Below are 19659 nucleotides of genomic sequence, written 5' to 3'. Positions count from 1 at the left end.
ATAACACTGTCTAATAAATATACATTACACAGTACAGTTACATTCATAATAACACTGTCTAATAAATATATATTACACAGTACAGTTACACACAAAACACTATCTAATAAATATACATTACACAGTACAGTTACACTCATATTAACACTATCTAATAAATATACATTACACAGTACGGTTACATTCATAATAACACTGTCTAATAAATATATATTACACAGTACAGTTACATTCATAATAACACTGTCTAATAAATATACATTACACAGTACGGTTACACTCATAATAACACTGTCTAATAAATATACATTACACAGTACAGTTACACTCATAATAACACTGTCTAATAAATATACATTACACAGTACGGTTACATTCATAATAACACTGTCTAATAAATATATATTACACAGTACAGTTACACACAAAACACTATCTAATGAATATACATTACACAGTACAGTTACACTCATATTAACACTGTCTGATAAATACATTACATAGTACAGTTAAACTGATAATAACACTATCTAATAAATATACCTTACACATTACAGTTACACTTATAATAACACTATCTAATAAATATACATTACACAGTACGGTTACATTCATAATAACACTGTCTAATATATATACATTACACAGTACAGTTACACTTCTATTAACACAATCTAATAAATATACATTACACAGTACAGTTACACACATAATAACACCATCTAATAAATATAGATTACACAGTACAGTTACACTTATAATAACACTGTCTAATAAACATATATTACACAGTACAGTTACACTCATAATAACACTATCTAATAAATATACATTACAAAGTACAGTTACACACATAATAACACTGTCTAATAAATATACATTACACAGTACGGTTACATTCATAATAACACTGTCTAATAAATATATATTACACAGTACAGTTACACACATAATAACACTGTCTAATAAATATACATTACACAGTACGGTTACATTCATAATAACACTGTCTAATAAACATATATTACACAGTACAGTTACACTTATAATAACACTATCTAATAAATATACATTACAAAGTACAGTTACACTCATAATAACACTGTCTAATAAATATACATTACACAGTACGGTTACACACAAAACACCATCTAATAAATATACATTACACAGTAAAGTTACACACAAAACACTATCTAATAAATATACATTACAAAGTACAGTTACACACAAAACACTATCTAATAAATATACATTACAAAGTACAGTTACACTCATATTAACACTGTCTGATAAATACATTACATAGTACAGTTACACTTATAATAACACTATCTAATAAATATACGTTACACATAACAGTTACACTTATAATAACACTATCTAATAAATATACATTACACAGTACGGTTACATTCATAATAACACTGTCTAATAAATATAAATTACAAAGTACAGTTGCACACATAATAACACTGTCTAATAAATATATATTACACAGTACAGTCACACTCATAATAACACTATCTAATAAATATACATTACACAGTACAGTTACACTTATAATAACACCATCTAATAAATATACATTACACAGTACAGTTACACTTATAATAACACCATCTAATAAATATACATTACACAGTACAGTTACACTCATAATAACACTGTCTAATAAATATAAATTACAAAGTACAGTTGCACACATAATAACACCATATAATAAATATACATTACACAGTACAGTCACACTCATAATAACACTATCTAATAAATATACATTACACAGTACAGTTACACTTATAATAACACCATCTAATAAATATACATTACACAGTGTAGTTACACTCATGATAACACCATCTAATAAATATACATTACAAAGTATAGTTACACTCATAATAAAACTATCTAATAATTATATATTATACAGTACAGTTACACTCATAATAACACCATCTAATAAATATACATTATACAGTACAGTTACACACATAATTACACTATCTAATAAATATACATTACAAAGTACAGTTACAGTCATATTAACACTGTCTAATAAATAAACATTACACAGTACAGTTACACACATATCACTATCTAATATACATTACACAGTACAGTTACACATAATAACACTATCTAATAAATATACCTTACACAGTACAGTTACACTCATATTAACACCATCTAATAAATATACCTTACACAGTACAGTTACACACATAATATCACTATCTAATAAATATACATTATACAGTACAGTTACACTCATAATAACACTGTCTAATAAATATACATTACACAGTACAGTTAAACTCATAATAACACTATCTAATAAATATACATTACACAGTACAGTTACACACATAATAACACCATCTAATAAATATACATTACACAGTACAGTTAAACTCATAATAACACTATGTAATAAATATACATTACACAGTACAGTTACACTCATATTACCACTATCTAATAAATATACATTACACAGTACAGTTACACACATAACACCATCTAATAAATATACATTACACAGTACAGTTTCACACATAACACCATATCATAAATATACATTACACAGTACAGTTACACACATAATAACACCATCTAATAAATATACATTACACAGTACAGTTACACACATAATAACACCATCTAATAAATATACATTACACAGTACAGTTACACACATAATAACACTATCTAATAAATATACATTACACAGTACAGTTACACACATAATAACACCATCTAATAAATATACATTACACAGTACAGTTACACACATAACACCATCTAATAAATATACATTACACAGTACAGTTACACTCATAATAACACTATCTAATAAATATACATTACACAGTACAGTTACACACATAATAACACTGTCTAATAAATATACATTACACAGTACAGTTACACACATAATAACACTATCTAATAAATATACATTACACAGTACAGTTACACACATAATAATACCATCTAATAAATATACATTACACAGTACAGTTACACACATAATAATACCATCTAATAAATATACATTACACAGTACAGTTCCACTTATAATAACGCTGTCTAATAAATATACATTACACAGTACAGTTACACACATAATAATACCATCTAATAAATATATATTACACAGTACAGTTACACACATAATAACACTATCTAATACATATACATTACACAGTACAGTTACACACATAATAACACTATCTAATAAATATACATTACACAGTACAGTTACACACATAATAACACTGTCTAATAAATATACATTATACAGTACAGTTACACACATAATAACACAATCTAATAAATATACATTACACAGTACAGTTACACACATAATAACACCATCTAATAAATATACATTACATAGTACAGTTACACACATAATAACACTATCTAATAAATATACATTACACAGTACAGTTACACACATAATTACAACATCTAATAAATATACATAACACAGTACAGTTACACACCTAATAATACCATCTAATAAATATACATTACACAGTACAGTTACACACATAATAATACCATCTAATAAATATACATTACACAGTACAGTTACACACATAACACTATCTAATAAATATATATTACACAGTACAGTTACACACATAATAACACCATCTAATAAATATACATTACACAGTACAGTTACACACATAATAACACCATCTAATAAATATACATTACACAGTACAGTTACACACATAATAACACCATCTAATAAATATACATTACACAGTACAGTTACACACATAACACCATCTAATAAAAATACATTACACAGTACAGTTACACACATAATAACACCATCTAATAAATATATATTACACAGTACAGTTACACACATATTAACACTATCTAATAAATATATATTACACAGTACAGTTACACACATAATAACACTATCTAATAAATATACATTGCACAGTATAGTTACACACATAATAACACCATCTAATAAATATACATTACACAGTACAGTTACACACATATTAACACTATCTAATAAAAATACATTACACAGTACAGTTACACTTATAATAACACTGTCTAATAAATATACCTTACACAGTACAGTTACACACATAATAACATCATCTAATAAATATACCTTACACAGTACAGTTACACTCATATTAACACCATCTAATAAATATACATTACACAGTACAGTTACACACATAATAACACTATCTAATAAATACACATTACACAGTACAGTTACACACATAATAACACCATATAATAAATATACATTACACAGTACAGTTACACACATATTAACACTATCTAATAAATATATATTACACAGTACAGTTACACACATAACACCATCTAATAAAAATACATTACACAGTACAGTTACACACATAATAACACTATCTAATAAATATACATTACACAGTACAGTTACACTCATAATAACACTATCTAATAAATATACATTACACAGTACAGTTCCATTCATAATAACACTATCTAATAAATATACATTACACAGTACAGTTACACACATAATAACACTGTCTAATAAATATACATTACACAGTACAGTTCCATTCATAATAACACTATCTAATAAATATACATTACACAGTACAGTTCCATTCATAATAACACTAATAAATATACATTACACAGTACAGTTCCATTCATAATAACACTATCTAATAAATATACATTACACAGTACAGTTACACACATAATAACACTATCTAATAAATATACATTACACAGTACAGTTACACACATATTAACACTATCTAATAAATATACATTACACAGTACAGTTACACACATAATAACACTATCTAATAAATATATATTACACAGTACAGTTACACACATAATAAAACTATATAATAAGAACTGTAAAAAAAATTGCAATAAAAATTATAAGGGCTCAAAGATATTAAGTCTCAGGCAAAGGGCTGTAACATAGATATACATACATATTCATGTCTAAATATGTGTATGTATGTATATTAATCCAGTGTATTTATTAGTGTAACGTTTCGGGGACACACTCCCCTTCCTTAGAGAAGTGTCCCACCAAAACGTTACATTAATAAATAAGCTGAATTAAAAAGGACCAGCGAGTGCCACATTTTTTACATGTATTCCATAGCCTGTTGGCACCCTGGCAACTGAATTTGAAGGTGTGAGTGCGGTCTACTTTGGAGAATATATATATATGTGTATATATATATATGTGTTTATATATGTATTTACAGACATATAAATACATCAATTTCAATTTATCAATTTGTGCAAAAAATATTAGACATGTTGAAAATTGTACTTATGAATAAATAGAACATATTCTTCTATGTGAAGAACATTGGAATGTGAAATTTTTATATTTTCATGTCGGTTTAGCACACTTTGTTAATATGCGATCGTGTTTGCGCAAGATTAGGTTGTTAGGTTTTTTTTCACTTTTTTTGCTCCATTGACTTCTGTGGGGGGATACGTTATCGTGCAGGTGATATTCTATGATCAGCTTCTTGCGCTTCTCGGATTAGCGCACGAACGAAACAGTTTACTTTCAACTCATAATACGAGCACGAGCGAAAAGCTTATTTCTAGCCCAGTTAATGCCCAAGCAGGAGGGTCAAATAACAAACCACTTGAAACCTGAGGCAAAATGTTTATTTTCCATGTTAAAGGGGCGGTAAAGGCATTTTTTTATGTAATGATTCAGACACCTTATGTTATTTTAAACCACTCTTCAATTTACTTCTGTTATAAAATTTGCTTCATTCTCTTGGTATCCTTTGTTAAGAATAAACCTGGGTAGGCTCATAAGAGCTCAGACATAGTGTGCATGCGTCTTTAGCATTCTATGGCAGCAACCATTGCAACAATGTTCATATCTATATCTAAACACTACTGCCATAGAATGCTAAAGACGCACACTATGGGGCATATTTATCAAGCTACGAATGGAGCTTGATGCCCCGCGTTTCTGGCGAGCCTGTAGGCTTGCCAGAAACAGCAGTTATGAAGCAGCGGTCACAAAGACTGCTGTCATAGCAGGCGGACAGACATCGCCGGAAATCAACCCGATCGAGTACGATCAGGTTGATTGACACCCCCCTGCTGGCGGCCCATTGGCTGCAAGTCTGCAGGGGGTGGCATTGCACCAGCAGCTCTTGTGAGCTGCTGGTGCAATGCTGAATACGGCAAGCGTATTACTCGCCTTATTCAGCGATGTCTGTCGGACCTGATCCGCACTGTCGGATCAGGACCGACAGACCTTGATAAATAGAGGCCTATGCCTGAGCCTAGGTTTACTCCTTAAGCAAGACCAACAAGAGAACAAAGCGCATTTGATAATAGAAGTAAATTGGAAATCTGTCTATAATTGTGTGCGCTATCTGGATAATGAAAGTTTACTTTTGACTTTATGTCCCTTTGAATGTCGAATGTAATATTTAAATGTTGATTCTTACAGAGTTCAGTACACAAATACAGGAATCAATATACAACGTAATATCGGCTAACATTCTTTATAGAGAATTGTAATGGCAGAACATATTTACACTGTGTATGGGCTTCTGAACCTCATCTACTATGTTATATGTCACGGGATCATTCGTTTAGAATTCCAGCATTCGCCTATTGCTACTCTGTAGCCCTAAAAATTCAGGCACCCTGTTGACAAATGAAGGAATAATGTTGTATAAAATACGAGATTTATTTGTTCATTTGTGCAGTTGGGGCTATGTTTTGTGAGATCTAAACGTTCTCCCATTCTATCTTTTACAGCGACGACCAGTACAAGTTCAGGTATGGGGACTGGAGCAATTGTGGGTATCCTCCTTATCGTTTTTGTCCTAATCCTGGTAGCTGTGGATGTCACCTGCTACTTCCTGTACAAGTGTGGTCTGCTCATGTGCATTGCTGTTAACTTTTGTGGAAAAGCTGGACCTGGTGCTAAGGGTAAAGACATTGAAGAAGGGAAAGCGGCATTTTCGTAAGTATCTCACAAACATATAGAAGAACACTTCCCTGTAGGAAGAATTTATTTGCTGACCAACCAACTGTTTGATTGTCTAGGATATAGAATATCTTTGTCTGCTAAGTTCAATTCTGTAATCTTGTAATACATGTACTGTGCATATTTTACAGTTATAGTGCTCATTTCTTAGAGAGAGTGGAGACTGTGGTCAGTGATATGTATGATACAAGTTCCTTCATTTCACCCTACTGCCCCTAAAATGGGTGTTTTCTATGTTCAGTTTTAAATATAAAGCACTACTATGTAACCTTCCTGATCTAAGGAGATAAACAGGTCCTCTCATCTTAGAAGTCAACAAGTGCAGCACTTAGATAAAAAGACTTTCAAGGAAAAACTGAAAAGCACTAGTTTATTACACTCTTTGATTGAAGCATTTTCTAAATACTATATCATACAAAAATGCTTTTAGTAAAAGCTGTGACTTTTTTAGATATAGTTTTTAACTGAAGTTATGTGCACCAGGATTAATTGCTTGTGGCAGCTCAGTGTGATGTGTAAAACAGGCTTCAGTCTTGAGCTAAATAAACCTACTTTTTGTTTTTAGTATTGTAGAGGTTTGGCTCTGTACATTAAGACAGACAAAACAAAATTCCTCCTCCGTAAACTTTTCACTTACTGGGATACATTTAATTTGTGCTCAAAATAACTTGTTTTCCTTCTCACCTGTAAGTTAAATTGATAAAAGTCTTTATGTTATTAACATACATTTTAGCAATAAAAGGACTTAACATTAACACCTGCATACAGGTGAAACTCGAAAAATTAGAATCTCATGCAAAAGTTCATTTATTTCACTAATGCAACTTAAAAGGTGAAACTAATATATGAGAGAGACTCATTACATGCAAAGCAAGATAGTTCCAGCCGTGATTTGTCATAATTGTGATGATTATGGCTTACAGCTCATGAAAACCCCAAATCCACAATCTCAGAAAATTAGAATATTGTGAAAAGCTGCAATATTCTAGGCTCAAAGTGTCCCACTCTAATCAGCTAATTAAGTCATAACACCTGCAAAGGGTTCCTGAGCCGTTAAATGGTCTCTCAGTCTGGTTCAGTAGGAATCACAATCATGGGAACGACTGCTGACCTGACAGTTGTGCAGAAAACCATCATTGACACCCTACATAAGGAGAGAAAGCTTTAAAAGGTAATTGCAAAAGAAGTTGGATGTTCCAAAAGTGCTGTATCAAAGCACATTAATAGAAAGTTATGTGGAAGGGAAAATTGTGGAAGAAAAAGGTGCACAAGCAGCAGGGATGACCGCAGCCTGGAGAGGATTGTCAGGAAAAGGCCATTCAAAAGTGTTGGGGACTTTCACAAGGAGTAGACTGAGGCTGGAGTCAGTGCATCAAGAGCCACCACACACAGACGGATCCTGGACATGGGCTTCAAATGTCGTATTGCTCTTGTCAAGCCACTCCTGAACAACAAACAACATCAGAAGCGTCTTACCTGGGCTAAAGAAAAAAACAGACCTGGTCTGTTGCTCAGAAGTCCAAAGTCCTCTTTTCTGATGAGAGCAAATTTTGCATCTCATTTGGAAACCAAGAACCCAGAGTATTGAGGAAGAATGGAGAGGCACACACTGCAAGATGCTTGAAGTCCAGTGTGAAGCTTCCACAGTCTGTGTTGATTTGGGGAGCCATGTCATCTGCTGGTGTTGGTCCACTGTGCTTCATTAAGTTCAGGGTCAACGCAGCCGTCTACCAGGAGATTTTGGAGCACTTCATGCTTCCTTCCGCAGATGAGCTCTATGGGGATGCTGACTTCATTTTCCAGCAGGACATGGCACCTGCCCACACTGCCAAAAGCACCAAAACCTGGTTCAATGACCGTGGGTTTACTGTGCTTCATTGGCCAGCAAACTCGTCTGACCTGAACCCCATAGAGAATCTATTGGGCATTGCCAAGAGAAACATGAGAGACATGAGACCGAACAATGCAGAAGAGCTGAAGGCCGCTATTGAAGCATCCTGGTTTTCCATAACACCTCAGCAGTGCCACGGGCTGATAGCTCCCATGCCACGCCGCATTGAGGCAGTAATTGCTGCAAAAGGGGCCCAAACCAAGTACTGAGTACATACAGTATGCATGCTTATACTTTGTTCTATGTACAATCCTTGTTTTATTGATTGCATGTAATATTCAAATTTTCTGAGATTGTGGATTTGGGGGTTTCATGAGCTGTAAGTCATAATCATCACAATTATGACAAATCACGGCTTGAACTATCTTGCTTTGCATGTAATAAGTCTATCTCATATATTAGTTTCACCTTTTAAGTTGCATTAGTGAACTAAATGAACTTTTGCACGATATTCTAATTTTTCGAGTTTCAACTGTACTTACCATAGACAGAACGTTATTTGTCTACTGGAAAGGACTGAGAACAAGTTTTGAAAATTCTGTTCAGCAAATGAAATATATAAAATTATTTATAGAATATGTCAAAAAAAATCTGAATTTATACTGGATAAACAATTTAGGTCTCAATTTTATTTAATAAAGATGTGCAAATCATTGCTTCTTTTGGAAGATTTTTTGTTTTTAACTTGTGCTTTTTGCTTATAGAAAAGACGAGTCTAAAGAGCCTATTGTAGAGGTTCGGACAGAGGAAGAGCGAACGCCGAATCATGACGGTTGTAACCAAACTGAGCCCAGTGAGACCACTCCCTTAACAGAACCTGAGTATGTTCACCGACTAGTTTCCTATTGTAATAATTAATATAAGGAATTCATGCATATGCACACACATACACACACAAACACATAAATACGCATAAACACACACATTTACTAATTTCTAGAGTGCTAGATCAGTTGATTTAAAGTTTATATAATCACGGAGCTCATATTCAGGGCACACTAACCTTTCTGCATTTAAGCTGCATCCCAGGGTGAGTCTATTTTTGAAAACCGTTGCTGACAATCACTGTTTGTTGTAGCCTATTGTGTTTAGATTTGAAGTAAAATAGACCATCCTTATTATCTGTTAACAATGTAGGAGACAAAGATAAGAATCTCTTTTTTTATATGCAAACACAATAATAACTTGACATGGTTTTTGTACAAAATTAGTGAACAAAAAAAGTTGTTTATAGTTAAGAAACTTTACACATTTGTTTATTAAATGAACTTCCAGAGACAATCTAGGACGGTAACAAAGTTCTAACCAAATAATATTTTGCCATCTCTTTTTCCTGCTAACATCTTCTTCTGGCTATAACAATTGTACAGCTGTCTATATCCAATAATCAGCTCCTGTTGCTATGTGTTTATGACTTTTGTGCAAGTTTGCATGTGTTTTTTGCTTTCCTTCCATTTCTGTCACTTGTATTCTTCATTGTCTACTCTCTTTTTCTTTGCTCATGTGCTTCTCGCAGGCATCCAGCTGACACCACAGCTACTGTTGAGGATATGCTGCCTTCTGTCACTACTGTCACAACTAACTCTGATACTATCACTGAAACCTTTGCCACTGCTCAAAACAGTCCCACCAGTGAGAGCACCACTCTTACTTCCAGCACGGCCCCACCACCTTCTGCTCTGCCTGATGCAAACTCGGCACAGTCCAACCAGGCAACTCCTTCTAAAACTGAGGCATCTTCAGCCTCCTCACTTCCTCCTAGCTCATCCCCAAAAGTTGCTCCTCTAGTAGATCTCAGCGACACTCCATCTACTAACAACCCAACTAACACCCTACCTAATCAAGCAGCAGTCCTTAATCCCACCGCTGCCACAAATGTAGCTGAAGCTTCAAAAGCAGCCACCAAACCTTCTGCCCCATCCCTGGCAAATGCCACTAGTCCCCCAGCTACTCCTGAAGCAAAGCAGGTAAAGCAGGAAGGACCAGGCATCAAAAGCCCAGAAAAGGAAGCAGTACAGCCCAGTACAGTGAAAAGTCCAACAGAGGCCAACAAGAATGAAACTGCCTCAGTTAACTCAAAACCCTCCCAGGGTGAGGACTTTCAAATTGATGGAGGGAACTTCAAGACTCCAGAAATTGACCTTGCAAAGGATGTTTTTGCAGCTCTTGGAACTTCTACTCCTGCCGCTGTTGCTAGTGGGAAAGCTCCTGAGCTGGCTTCTTCCACTGCAGAGATCTCTGTACCGCCTGCTTCAGCAAAGACCGAGTATGACCTCTTTTAACCCTCTGTTGTTTTCTGTTTGTATTCTCATGTGTGGTGTTGTATTCTGATCTTTTTTTTCTTTTTAACATTGAATGTTGGCCAACTAACCTACTTATTTCAGAATAATGCACTATAAGACATTTTAACTAGAACATACAAATTATACAAATCACAATAGAAAAACATATTATGGACCTCAAAAATGAAGCATTATATATGAAAGATGATGCATAAAATATATTAATCCACCCTAGCATCATATGAACCAGAAAGGCTCTAAGGTCTTAAAAGTTTCTACTAATCTTTGAAAAAAACTGAAAACACTGTTTTGATAGGATCCATAAAAACCCCGGACAACGTTATTATTTTTTTCTTGTGGTCCGTTAATCCCCTAGCTAGTTTCATATTATTAATTATATAATATTTTTTTATTTTATTGTTTTGTGATGCTACTTATGGATTTTAAAATATTGAGTTTAATAATGAGGCTGTTCTTAACCTGCTTGATGCCACACAATAACAGTGCACTTAAATCTGAAGAGTTTCGAATCAGAACGGACCTCTCAAGACGTTTCGGTGTTACTTTATGGAGCATATTCACTAAAACTCACTCATCTCTTCATTATTTTGTAAATGTACCCCATAACATAAGACAGAAGTTGTTGAGACTATTGATACTGCTGGTGAATCTGACCTGGTAAAACCAGATTACAGTTTGCAGGGTTCATAGAAAATTACCCTTAATTATTCAAGTATTTTTACATTGGCCATATTATGTTGTATCAATATTCGGGAGACTAGTGAGTTGACTTTTTGTTTCGCAACTTCTTTCCTTTTTTTATGCCTTTTGTTCTCACAATGTCTGTCTTTTGTTACTTTATAGGAAGGCCCCTGTAGAAGAGAATTCTAAGCCAGAGGAAACAGATATGAAGAACACCCCAGCAGAAGTCAAAACAGTTCCCACTGAAGCCAATCAAACAAACGCTAATGAGAGTAAAGCATGATTTCACCTAGGGGGTGGGGGGTGTGTTATTAGGGAAAGGGGGGACGTGAATACTAAAAAATAATGTCGGAAGAGCCTCATGCTAGCCATTTACAGAGTGAGGTACACATACACACACTTCATCATTCCTCTGAAATATTGGCCTTTGTTGTAATTACTTTTGTTTTCTGTTTTTTTATTTTTATTTTTAAGAAAACCTGTTTGTTTTTTGTGTGATTGTAGAAAGGGTTAATCTCTTGTGCACATGCTTTTTATGAACAAAAATGAAGGGGGAAATTGTTGGTATGAGAAGATCCATGTAGTGCCCTAAAAGCTGCACGTATGTACGAGTTTTTTTTGTACTAAATATTTATCACCAGGGGATAAAAATGTTTAACAGTCAAGCGGTTTTGTGCGTTGCATTTAACTCTGTTTAAGAATTCACAACTTTATGACAGTTCTGTTTGGCATTTAAAGGGTTTGTATTTAAAATGCTTCCACTCTCTAAGTAAATAAAACATTAAGAGTGAAAAGCCAATAACTAATTGGATTGATCTTACCTGTCTGTCATTCTTTTTCAAATCTGGATAGTAAATTTATGGTTGAAACTTTAACCCATAAATCTTAGATCTTGCTATTTGTTTTTAATTTGTTCTAATTTTTAAAAAAATTATTTTGTGTTATGTTTTATGCAAATTACAGATTTCTGCTCTTGTTTCTTTGTGGTAGAAAGGTACCTTAAAAAGGAGATGTTGGCAATTCATTTTACATTGTGTGTATATATATATATATATAAAGGAATCCACTGCAAATACATCTAAAAAAACTTGGAATTCACAATCAGTCATGACTCTGGAACAAATGTCATGGGAACCCATCCTATGGTCTATTAAAGTGATACGTTACAGCTAATAATATTTTGCATTAACATAATACCCACTGTAAACACATTACTTGTTTTTAGGGTTCTGCATTTTGGAGTTCACAGGACTGTGTTAAACACAGAAAGGGCTGTATTTACGGCAAAATACACTTGTTTATATAGTCACGTTTAAATTCTGAGAAAATACGAGGTGTAGATTTTGTTCCAATTTAAGAAAAATCTACATATTTGTCTACAAAATTAGTTTTTTTTAGATATTGGCCTCTATTTATCAAAGGTCTTGTGGACCTGATCCGACAGTGTGGATCAGGTACGCAAGACCTCACTAAATGCGGAGAGCAATACGCTCTCCGCGTTTAACATTGCACCAGCTGCTCACAAGAGCTGCTGGTGCAACGCCGCCCCCTGCAGACTCGCGGCCAATGGGCCGCCAGCAGGGGGGTGTCAATCAACCCGATTGTACTCGATCGGGTTGATTTCCGGCGATTCCTGTCCACCTGCTCAGAGCAGGTGGACAGGGTTATGGAGCAGACTCACCAGAAACACGGCCCTTCAAGCTCCGTACGGAGCTTGATAAATATGGGCCATTGTCTGTGATAAGCTTTTTCAGGTAGAATAGCACCCACCAATTTTTTTGTTTTAGCTTTTCTGTACAAGAGTCCAACATTCAAAGTGACAGTGACCTCTGTCTTACAAACATTTACAAAAGATTTTTTTTTATTATCCTGTATTTGCAAAAGGTAGAACGCAACTCACCAGTGCTTCACGTTTACGTAAATAAAAATGGGTATATGGACAGGCAGGATACCCTTAAAAAATGAACATGAAAATTTGAACTTCATTAAAATGATGCCATTTAAAAATGTATTGTGATTACCAATATGAGTGAAGACCTATTTGCTGATTTACCACTGTTATACAGGCGCTGAGAAAGATCCAAGAATATTGCATCCCACAAACTAGGAAGTTCAACGTTAGTGTCTGTTTGGTTACAGCTGTGGTTCAGTGACAGAGTTAAGTTTACAGCACATATAGTTTACATTTAACAAAGTAGTAACTCACCCAGTGATTTGTTTTGAGATTCTAGCCGCGTTGGGCCGATGAGAATATAGTAAAAAAAAACACGTTATTTTCTTTCTTTATTGAATATTTTGTTACTGTCATTTGTGAATAAAGTTACAAAAATACTGTGATTAAAATCAATTTTGTAACAATTTCCCCTTAATAAATGGATCTCCCATTTGACATAGCTATTCATGCAGTTATATTGCTTAAGTATAAATGCTGTGATGTCTCAGTTTTGTGCCATACAGAAAACAAACAAAAATAATTAACAAAGAGCAGAGGTTGTGGACCCTCACAGCAGGAACAACATAAATTGATAGCATTTCTTATATGTAAACATATGCACATTTAAGTACATTTCCCATAACCTCTATTTGCTAATTCCTACTGACAAACAGTGCAACTGTTTAGTGCCCATGTATAATCCTTGGTATTTATCAGACCAGACATTTCTACCCAGGTATGCACTATGAAGTAAACCACCCTGTTATGTACTTTTTAAGTTAACATTTTTTTTTAGGATGCCAAATGCATATTTGCAGATTTTTTTTCTCTTCATTTAGCAGTATTGACATGCACATTTTGTTAAAACTTTTTTATATATTTTTTCTAGTGTTTACATACATTGTTTCCTTTTTTTTTTGTGTTTGAACATTTTATGGTTAATTTTATGGGGGTTGTGTATCTGCTTTTTCGTTTTTTTGGACATGGTATATATAAATATATAAATATATATGAGATTATTAGCATGCGTGCTTTGCTATGAGATGTTTTGAGGGGGGGAAATGGATGTTTACAGTTGTTTGCTCCTGATTAAATTTACAGAAAAAAATAGTGTTTTTTCATATCTGTTAAAATACATTGTGAACATATTTCATGTGCATAAAAGTAATTCATTTCATTTCAGTTACCGTTTATTTTGCAACCAATGCTAGAAAAAAACTTTTTTTTTTATTGCTGTAGAATTTGTACGCCCTAAAACAGTGGTTTGAGACTATTTTAAAACAGCAATTAAAGGGAAACAATTACAAGTTGTTTGAAATTTGTAATTCTAAAATGTCATTATCCCGAAACTATAGGGTACTTTTTAAACTGCCAATTATTGCTCCAACCTAATGTCCCTATATATATATATATAAGGGGAAATGCACTAAAATAAATGTCTGTTGTCCTTATTTTTATCTAAGCACGAAGAAAACTTATGAAAGCAGTTTGTCCGAAATTAAACTGTTCTGATCAAAATAAAACTGTAGGAATTTTAAGGATTTTTTTTAGCATCTGAAGGTATTTAACACACATACAAACTGTTCTAAATCAGTACAGAAGATTATGGTTTTGCTAACGCTAGAAGTATGTGTAGCATTAATATTTGATAAAAAAAGAAATAAAGAATATAATTGAACCTAGATCTGGTCACCATTGGAGATACGCACCTAGAACCCCAGGTCTGGATTGAGTGCTAAAGTCTGACATTCATTTTTGCAAAAATGAAATGAATAAATACATGACCTTTCTATTTAAAGTATGTGACATTCAAATCTTAGAAAATAACATTCCAATGTTGATTCTCCTAGATTTTAATATACATTATAGGAATCAATATTTAAGTTTTTTTTAATTTTAATTAGTAACATGCACTATAAAATGTTTCAAAAGCAGAACAAATTTCAATGGAAATGTTCTGCCATTCAAATTTAAAAATTTGCCCATTCTCATAATCGACTCAATATGCAGTTCTCCAAGTGTCTATACCTAGGGATATATTTTTTTCGCTTAATGATATATACACTTTAAGGAGCTGACTTGTCAAAAAAATATACAGCTCTTTTAAGAGATATAAACTTTCCCTAGATAGATACAATTATTTTTATTTTAAAATACCCTTTACAGACATCTATTGGCATAATTAAGCATTGCGTTGTAGGGTGCGCTAGTTGAATAACAGTGTTCTTATAAATACACCAGTGATCTGCTGCAGCCTTGGATACTTGGATACACATAATAATAACAATTGTTTGGTTTAAGCAATACATGCAAATGTATGAAAGTTGAAAGATCAATGTGAATACAGTTCATATTGTCTTCAGATATGCAGAGTTAACTAAAGAGCCCTGAATATAGTACTCTAGGGATGTTAAAGTGCTACAAAAGCAGATAGAAATGTAACGTTTTATTAAGAATATTGCAAAATAGAAATAACTAAACACACAGACTGTTTTCTAAAGAACCAACTGATATTATTTTCTTTGTTTTTTTTTACTATATGCAGCTTATGTGATTTTTAAAATAAAATATTCAATTGTGTTACCTAAATGTTCACAATGCATCTTAATGCCGTGTTGAAATTCTGTTTATGATCTGATAATTGCATTGACATTGTTTTTGTTAAATCTCATGCTCCCTCTTGGTATATAGTTTTTTTGTTTTTAGAAATAACAATATATTTTTTATTAAATTATCTCCAGAACCCGCAAAACATTTCCCATATCACAAACATACAGGGACCTGTCAATAAAAATAGTCCTTAGCAGGGATCTGGTGCTCGTGGGTGATAGTAAAAAAAAAATAACAAAAAAATGGGGGAGGAAGAAAAAGGGAGCTACCACATGTTCCAGGTCACTCTACCCAGTTCCCAGTCTTCCATAAGTACCAAAAAATGAAAAACCAAAGGGTATCAAGAGAGAATTTCAAATACCTTCCTAATTTTATTGTACATAATAATATTAAAACAATACATTGCATATTATAACTCCAATTTCCAGAGTCCTTGCTTTCACCATAAAAGTCTAACCAAGTAAATGTTAATAGCTTAAAATATCACTTGTATCACTAAGCATAGAGTTTATTTTCCTAGTCCATACTATCCTTAAATGCTATAAGGTTCATACGGCAATCAAAGTGAAATTCCCACATATGCCAATAATTTCCTTTTAAAAGATCTTATTTATAACAAACCCATATGTGTTGGCCTTGGTGTTAAGCAAAGGTAGCCTAATGGTCAAAGAGGTGCATATCATAAATTGACCCAGAGGTCACTCTTCCTGCCGCAACCCCCCCCCATAGGTACAGAACAGTAGACACAGTCCTGGACTATATTAATTAAATGACTCTTTCTTATACTCTCATAAAAACCATATTGCTCCTATTTTGTAAAGTTGATTTGACAGCATTTTAGTTGTTATCTCAGGATAGCAGCTGCACATAGTAAACATATAATTATTGCTTACCCTCTGCAGGCGACAAGTAGCCCACACTGTCACTGTGCCAGTGACCTTTGTAATCCTCTTCATGGTGACTCTATTGATGCATCTCATAAGTTCTGTGCTAGCAGGAAGTGCAGCAGATGGGTTAAGCTTAGCACCCTTCTTGCTCCATTAGTCTTTTTCTGAGACGCGCATTTCACTAATTTCTATATTATTGGGCTTATTATGCCTAAATGGTAGTTTTGGAAAACTGGGTGCTAGATAGGGTGATCTAGGGCATATAGTAGCGCCCTTTTTTCCCCCATTTTTTTTTAAAACATTTTTGTTTTGGTTACCATGAAATGGAGAATCAAGATATGCCAATACTTTGTAAGAAAAATTCTATTGAAAAATAATTTCCCCAATTTCACTGTCAGCTTGTGCACAGTAAATGTGTGAATAGTGTGAAATGCGTGTTTTTGTCATAGTATAAAAAAATAAAGGATCAAGGACATATAGACCTGGTGGCGGAAGAAAATAATAGTCTAGTTTAATTGATGGTAATAAAAGCATAGAAGCCTTTAAGATATAATTCCATCCAAACACATAATATTTTTCAATAGTTTAGTAATATTCCAATGTAATTTCTTGCCAAGTTCAATAATGAATATATATTTTTTTTTAATTTTCATATACCATCTGGACAGTGATTATTGCTGAGTAAATGCAGACTGTGAAAAAATAATTCTACTCAGTGTTTTTTTGTTCTATGCTAGTAGGGATGAAAATGGAGGAACTCATACAATTATCTGGTCAGCAGCGCTCGAGGCGTCTTTTTTTAAAAGCACATTTCTGCATTTTGTGTAAAACACTTTAAGATGTTTCATTACTGTAAATGAATTGCTGTTGTTTTTACCAAAACCCTTTCATTTCCCACCAGACTCTTCTACAATGTAACAGATTGCTACATAAAAGGACATAAGATTGTAAAAAATAAGTGTACATAAGTAAAACAATAAATAAAATGATGAATTTAAAGGGATGTTGAAGTCTGATTCAGATAAAGCATTCATTTTCAAAAAAATATCAGTTACTTTTATTTATCAAATAATAACCTTTGTTGAAACCTTGAAAGCGTACTGAGGTACGACCTGGCACATGTGTGTTTTTTGATCACTATACGAAAGCATTATTTTCAAAAATGATTGTCACAATGTTATACATTGTTGCACACACTGCTACCATAGCATGCTCAAGTCACATGCACGCTACTCAGCCAGCCTAGGTAGAAGGTCACGAAAAACAGGTTTTAAAAACGGAAACCTATAGAAATTGATAAAAATTGGAAAGTTGTTTTTTCTTTTAAATTGAACTATCTGAATCATGAACGATTCCCTTTGACTTCAATTCCTCTTTAAAAATCAGAGCGTTAAAGGATGTACCATTTTACCATGAATTACCCACAATGCATTTCTGCAACTGTCTTCAATACCAGTTCTATTTGATAACAATTAAAGCGGAGTCCTGATGCTTCATTAACATTATGGACTAAGAACCCTCTCTTACGTCTGGTAATATATATATACACATGTTATGTATAAGTACATATGTATTATTCTAATGTTAAACACCTGTATATTTATTGACCTGCAGATGAAAGATCACATTGCATTCTTTGGATAGTCAAGTGTTATTTTGTTTTAATGTGACACAGAATGTGTGTTTATTCCTTGGGTTAACGGTTTAGTTGACTTATTTTCTATACAATGCCTGGATAAGACTTTAACCCTCTGCCTAGTGTACTTTGCAGTATCAAGTGACTCCATTCACATCCCTACCCAGCCTCCCCTTGTTCTGAGGCCTTCTCTCTCTCTCGTTTCAAAACTTTTTACAGAATAAAAAACATTGACTATCAACTTTATTCCCATTCTCACTGCTGTAAATACTGAGTACTAACGGAGAACTTTGCATTCTGTCAAAATACTTGTGTTCAATAAAAATTACAAAAAAATGAATGTGTTGTCATGGGGAGTCTTGATTTCATACTTTATGTTCTGAATGTTTCTAGAAATATAAACTGTATTGAGGACTCCAGTATATTGGTTAAATGAAAGAGGCATTAAACTCATATCAACAAACAAACGGACATCAATTATTGTGCTATTGCTTGAATATAACCACGTGAAACTATGTTTGTAGGGGTTAAATACATAATTAAAATGCAGGTCCAGAGCAGCAATGCACTAATGGGAGCTAGCTGAGCACATATGGTAAACCAATGACAAGGAGTATGTTTTTAGCCATCAATCAGCAGCTAGCTCCCAATAGTTTATTACCTCTCAAGC

General features: G+C 33.4%; 1 protein-coding gene across 4 annotated transcripts in view; it reads left to right on the top strand.

Annotated features, from left to right (window-relative positions):
* Positions 1–19329, top strand: part of NCAM1 (neural cell adhesion molecule 1) — a 479250-nt gene extending 459921 nt beyond the window's left edge. For 2 of the 4 annotated variants that reach the window (XM_053690125.1, XM_053690126.1), the window contains 3 exons: positions 6817–7024; positions 9644–9760; positions 12086–19329. In XM_053690125.1, coding sequence (XP_053546100.1) covers positions 6817–7024; positions 9644–9760; positions 12086–12206 — 446 coding nt within the window. In that variant the 3' untranslated portion in view covers positions 12207–19329. Of the gene's footprint in view, positions 1–6816; positions 7025–9643; positions 9761–10455; positions 11237–12085 lie in introns of those variants that run through there. The other 2 variants (XM_053690128.1, XM_053690124.1) reach the window with 2 other exon arrangements.
* Positions 19330–19659: the final 330 nt, after the last annotated feature.

Source organism: Bombina bombina, chromosome 8, assembly GCF_027579735.1.
Source record: "Bombina bombina isolate aBomBom1 chromosome 8, aBomBom1.pri, whole genome shotgun sequence".
In the NCBI taxonomy this organism is placed as follows: domain Eukaryota; kingdom Metazoa; phylum Chordata; class Amphibia; order Anura; family Bombinatoridae; genus Bombina; species Bombina bombina.
Note: the sequence above shows the minus strand (reverse complement) of the source record. Positions and strands in the feature narration are given on the sequence as shown.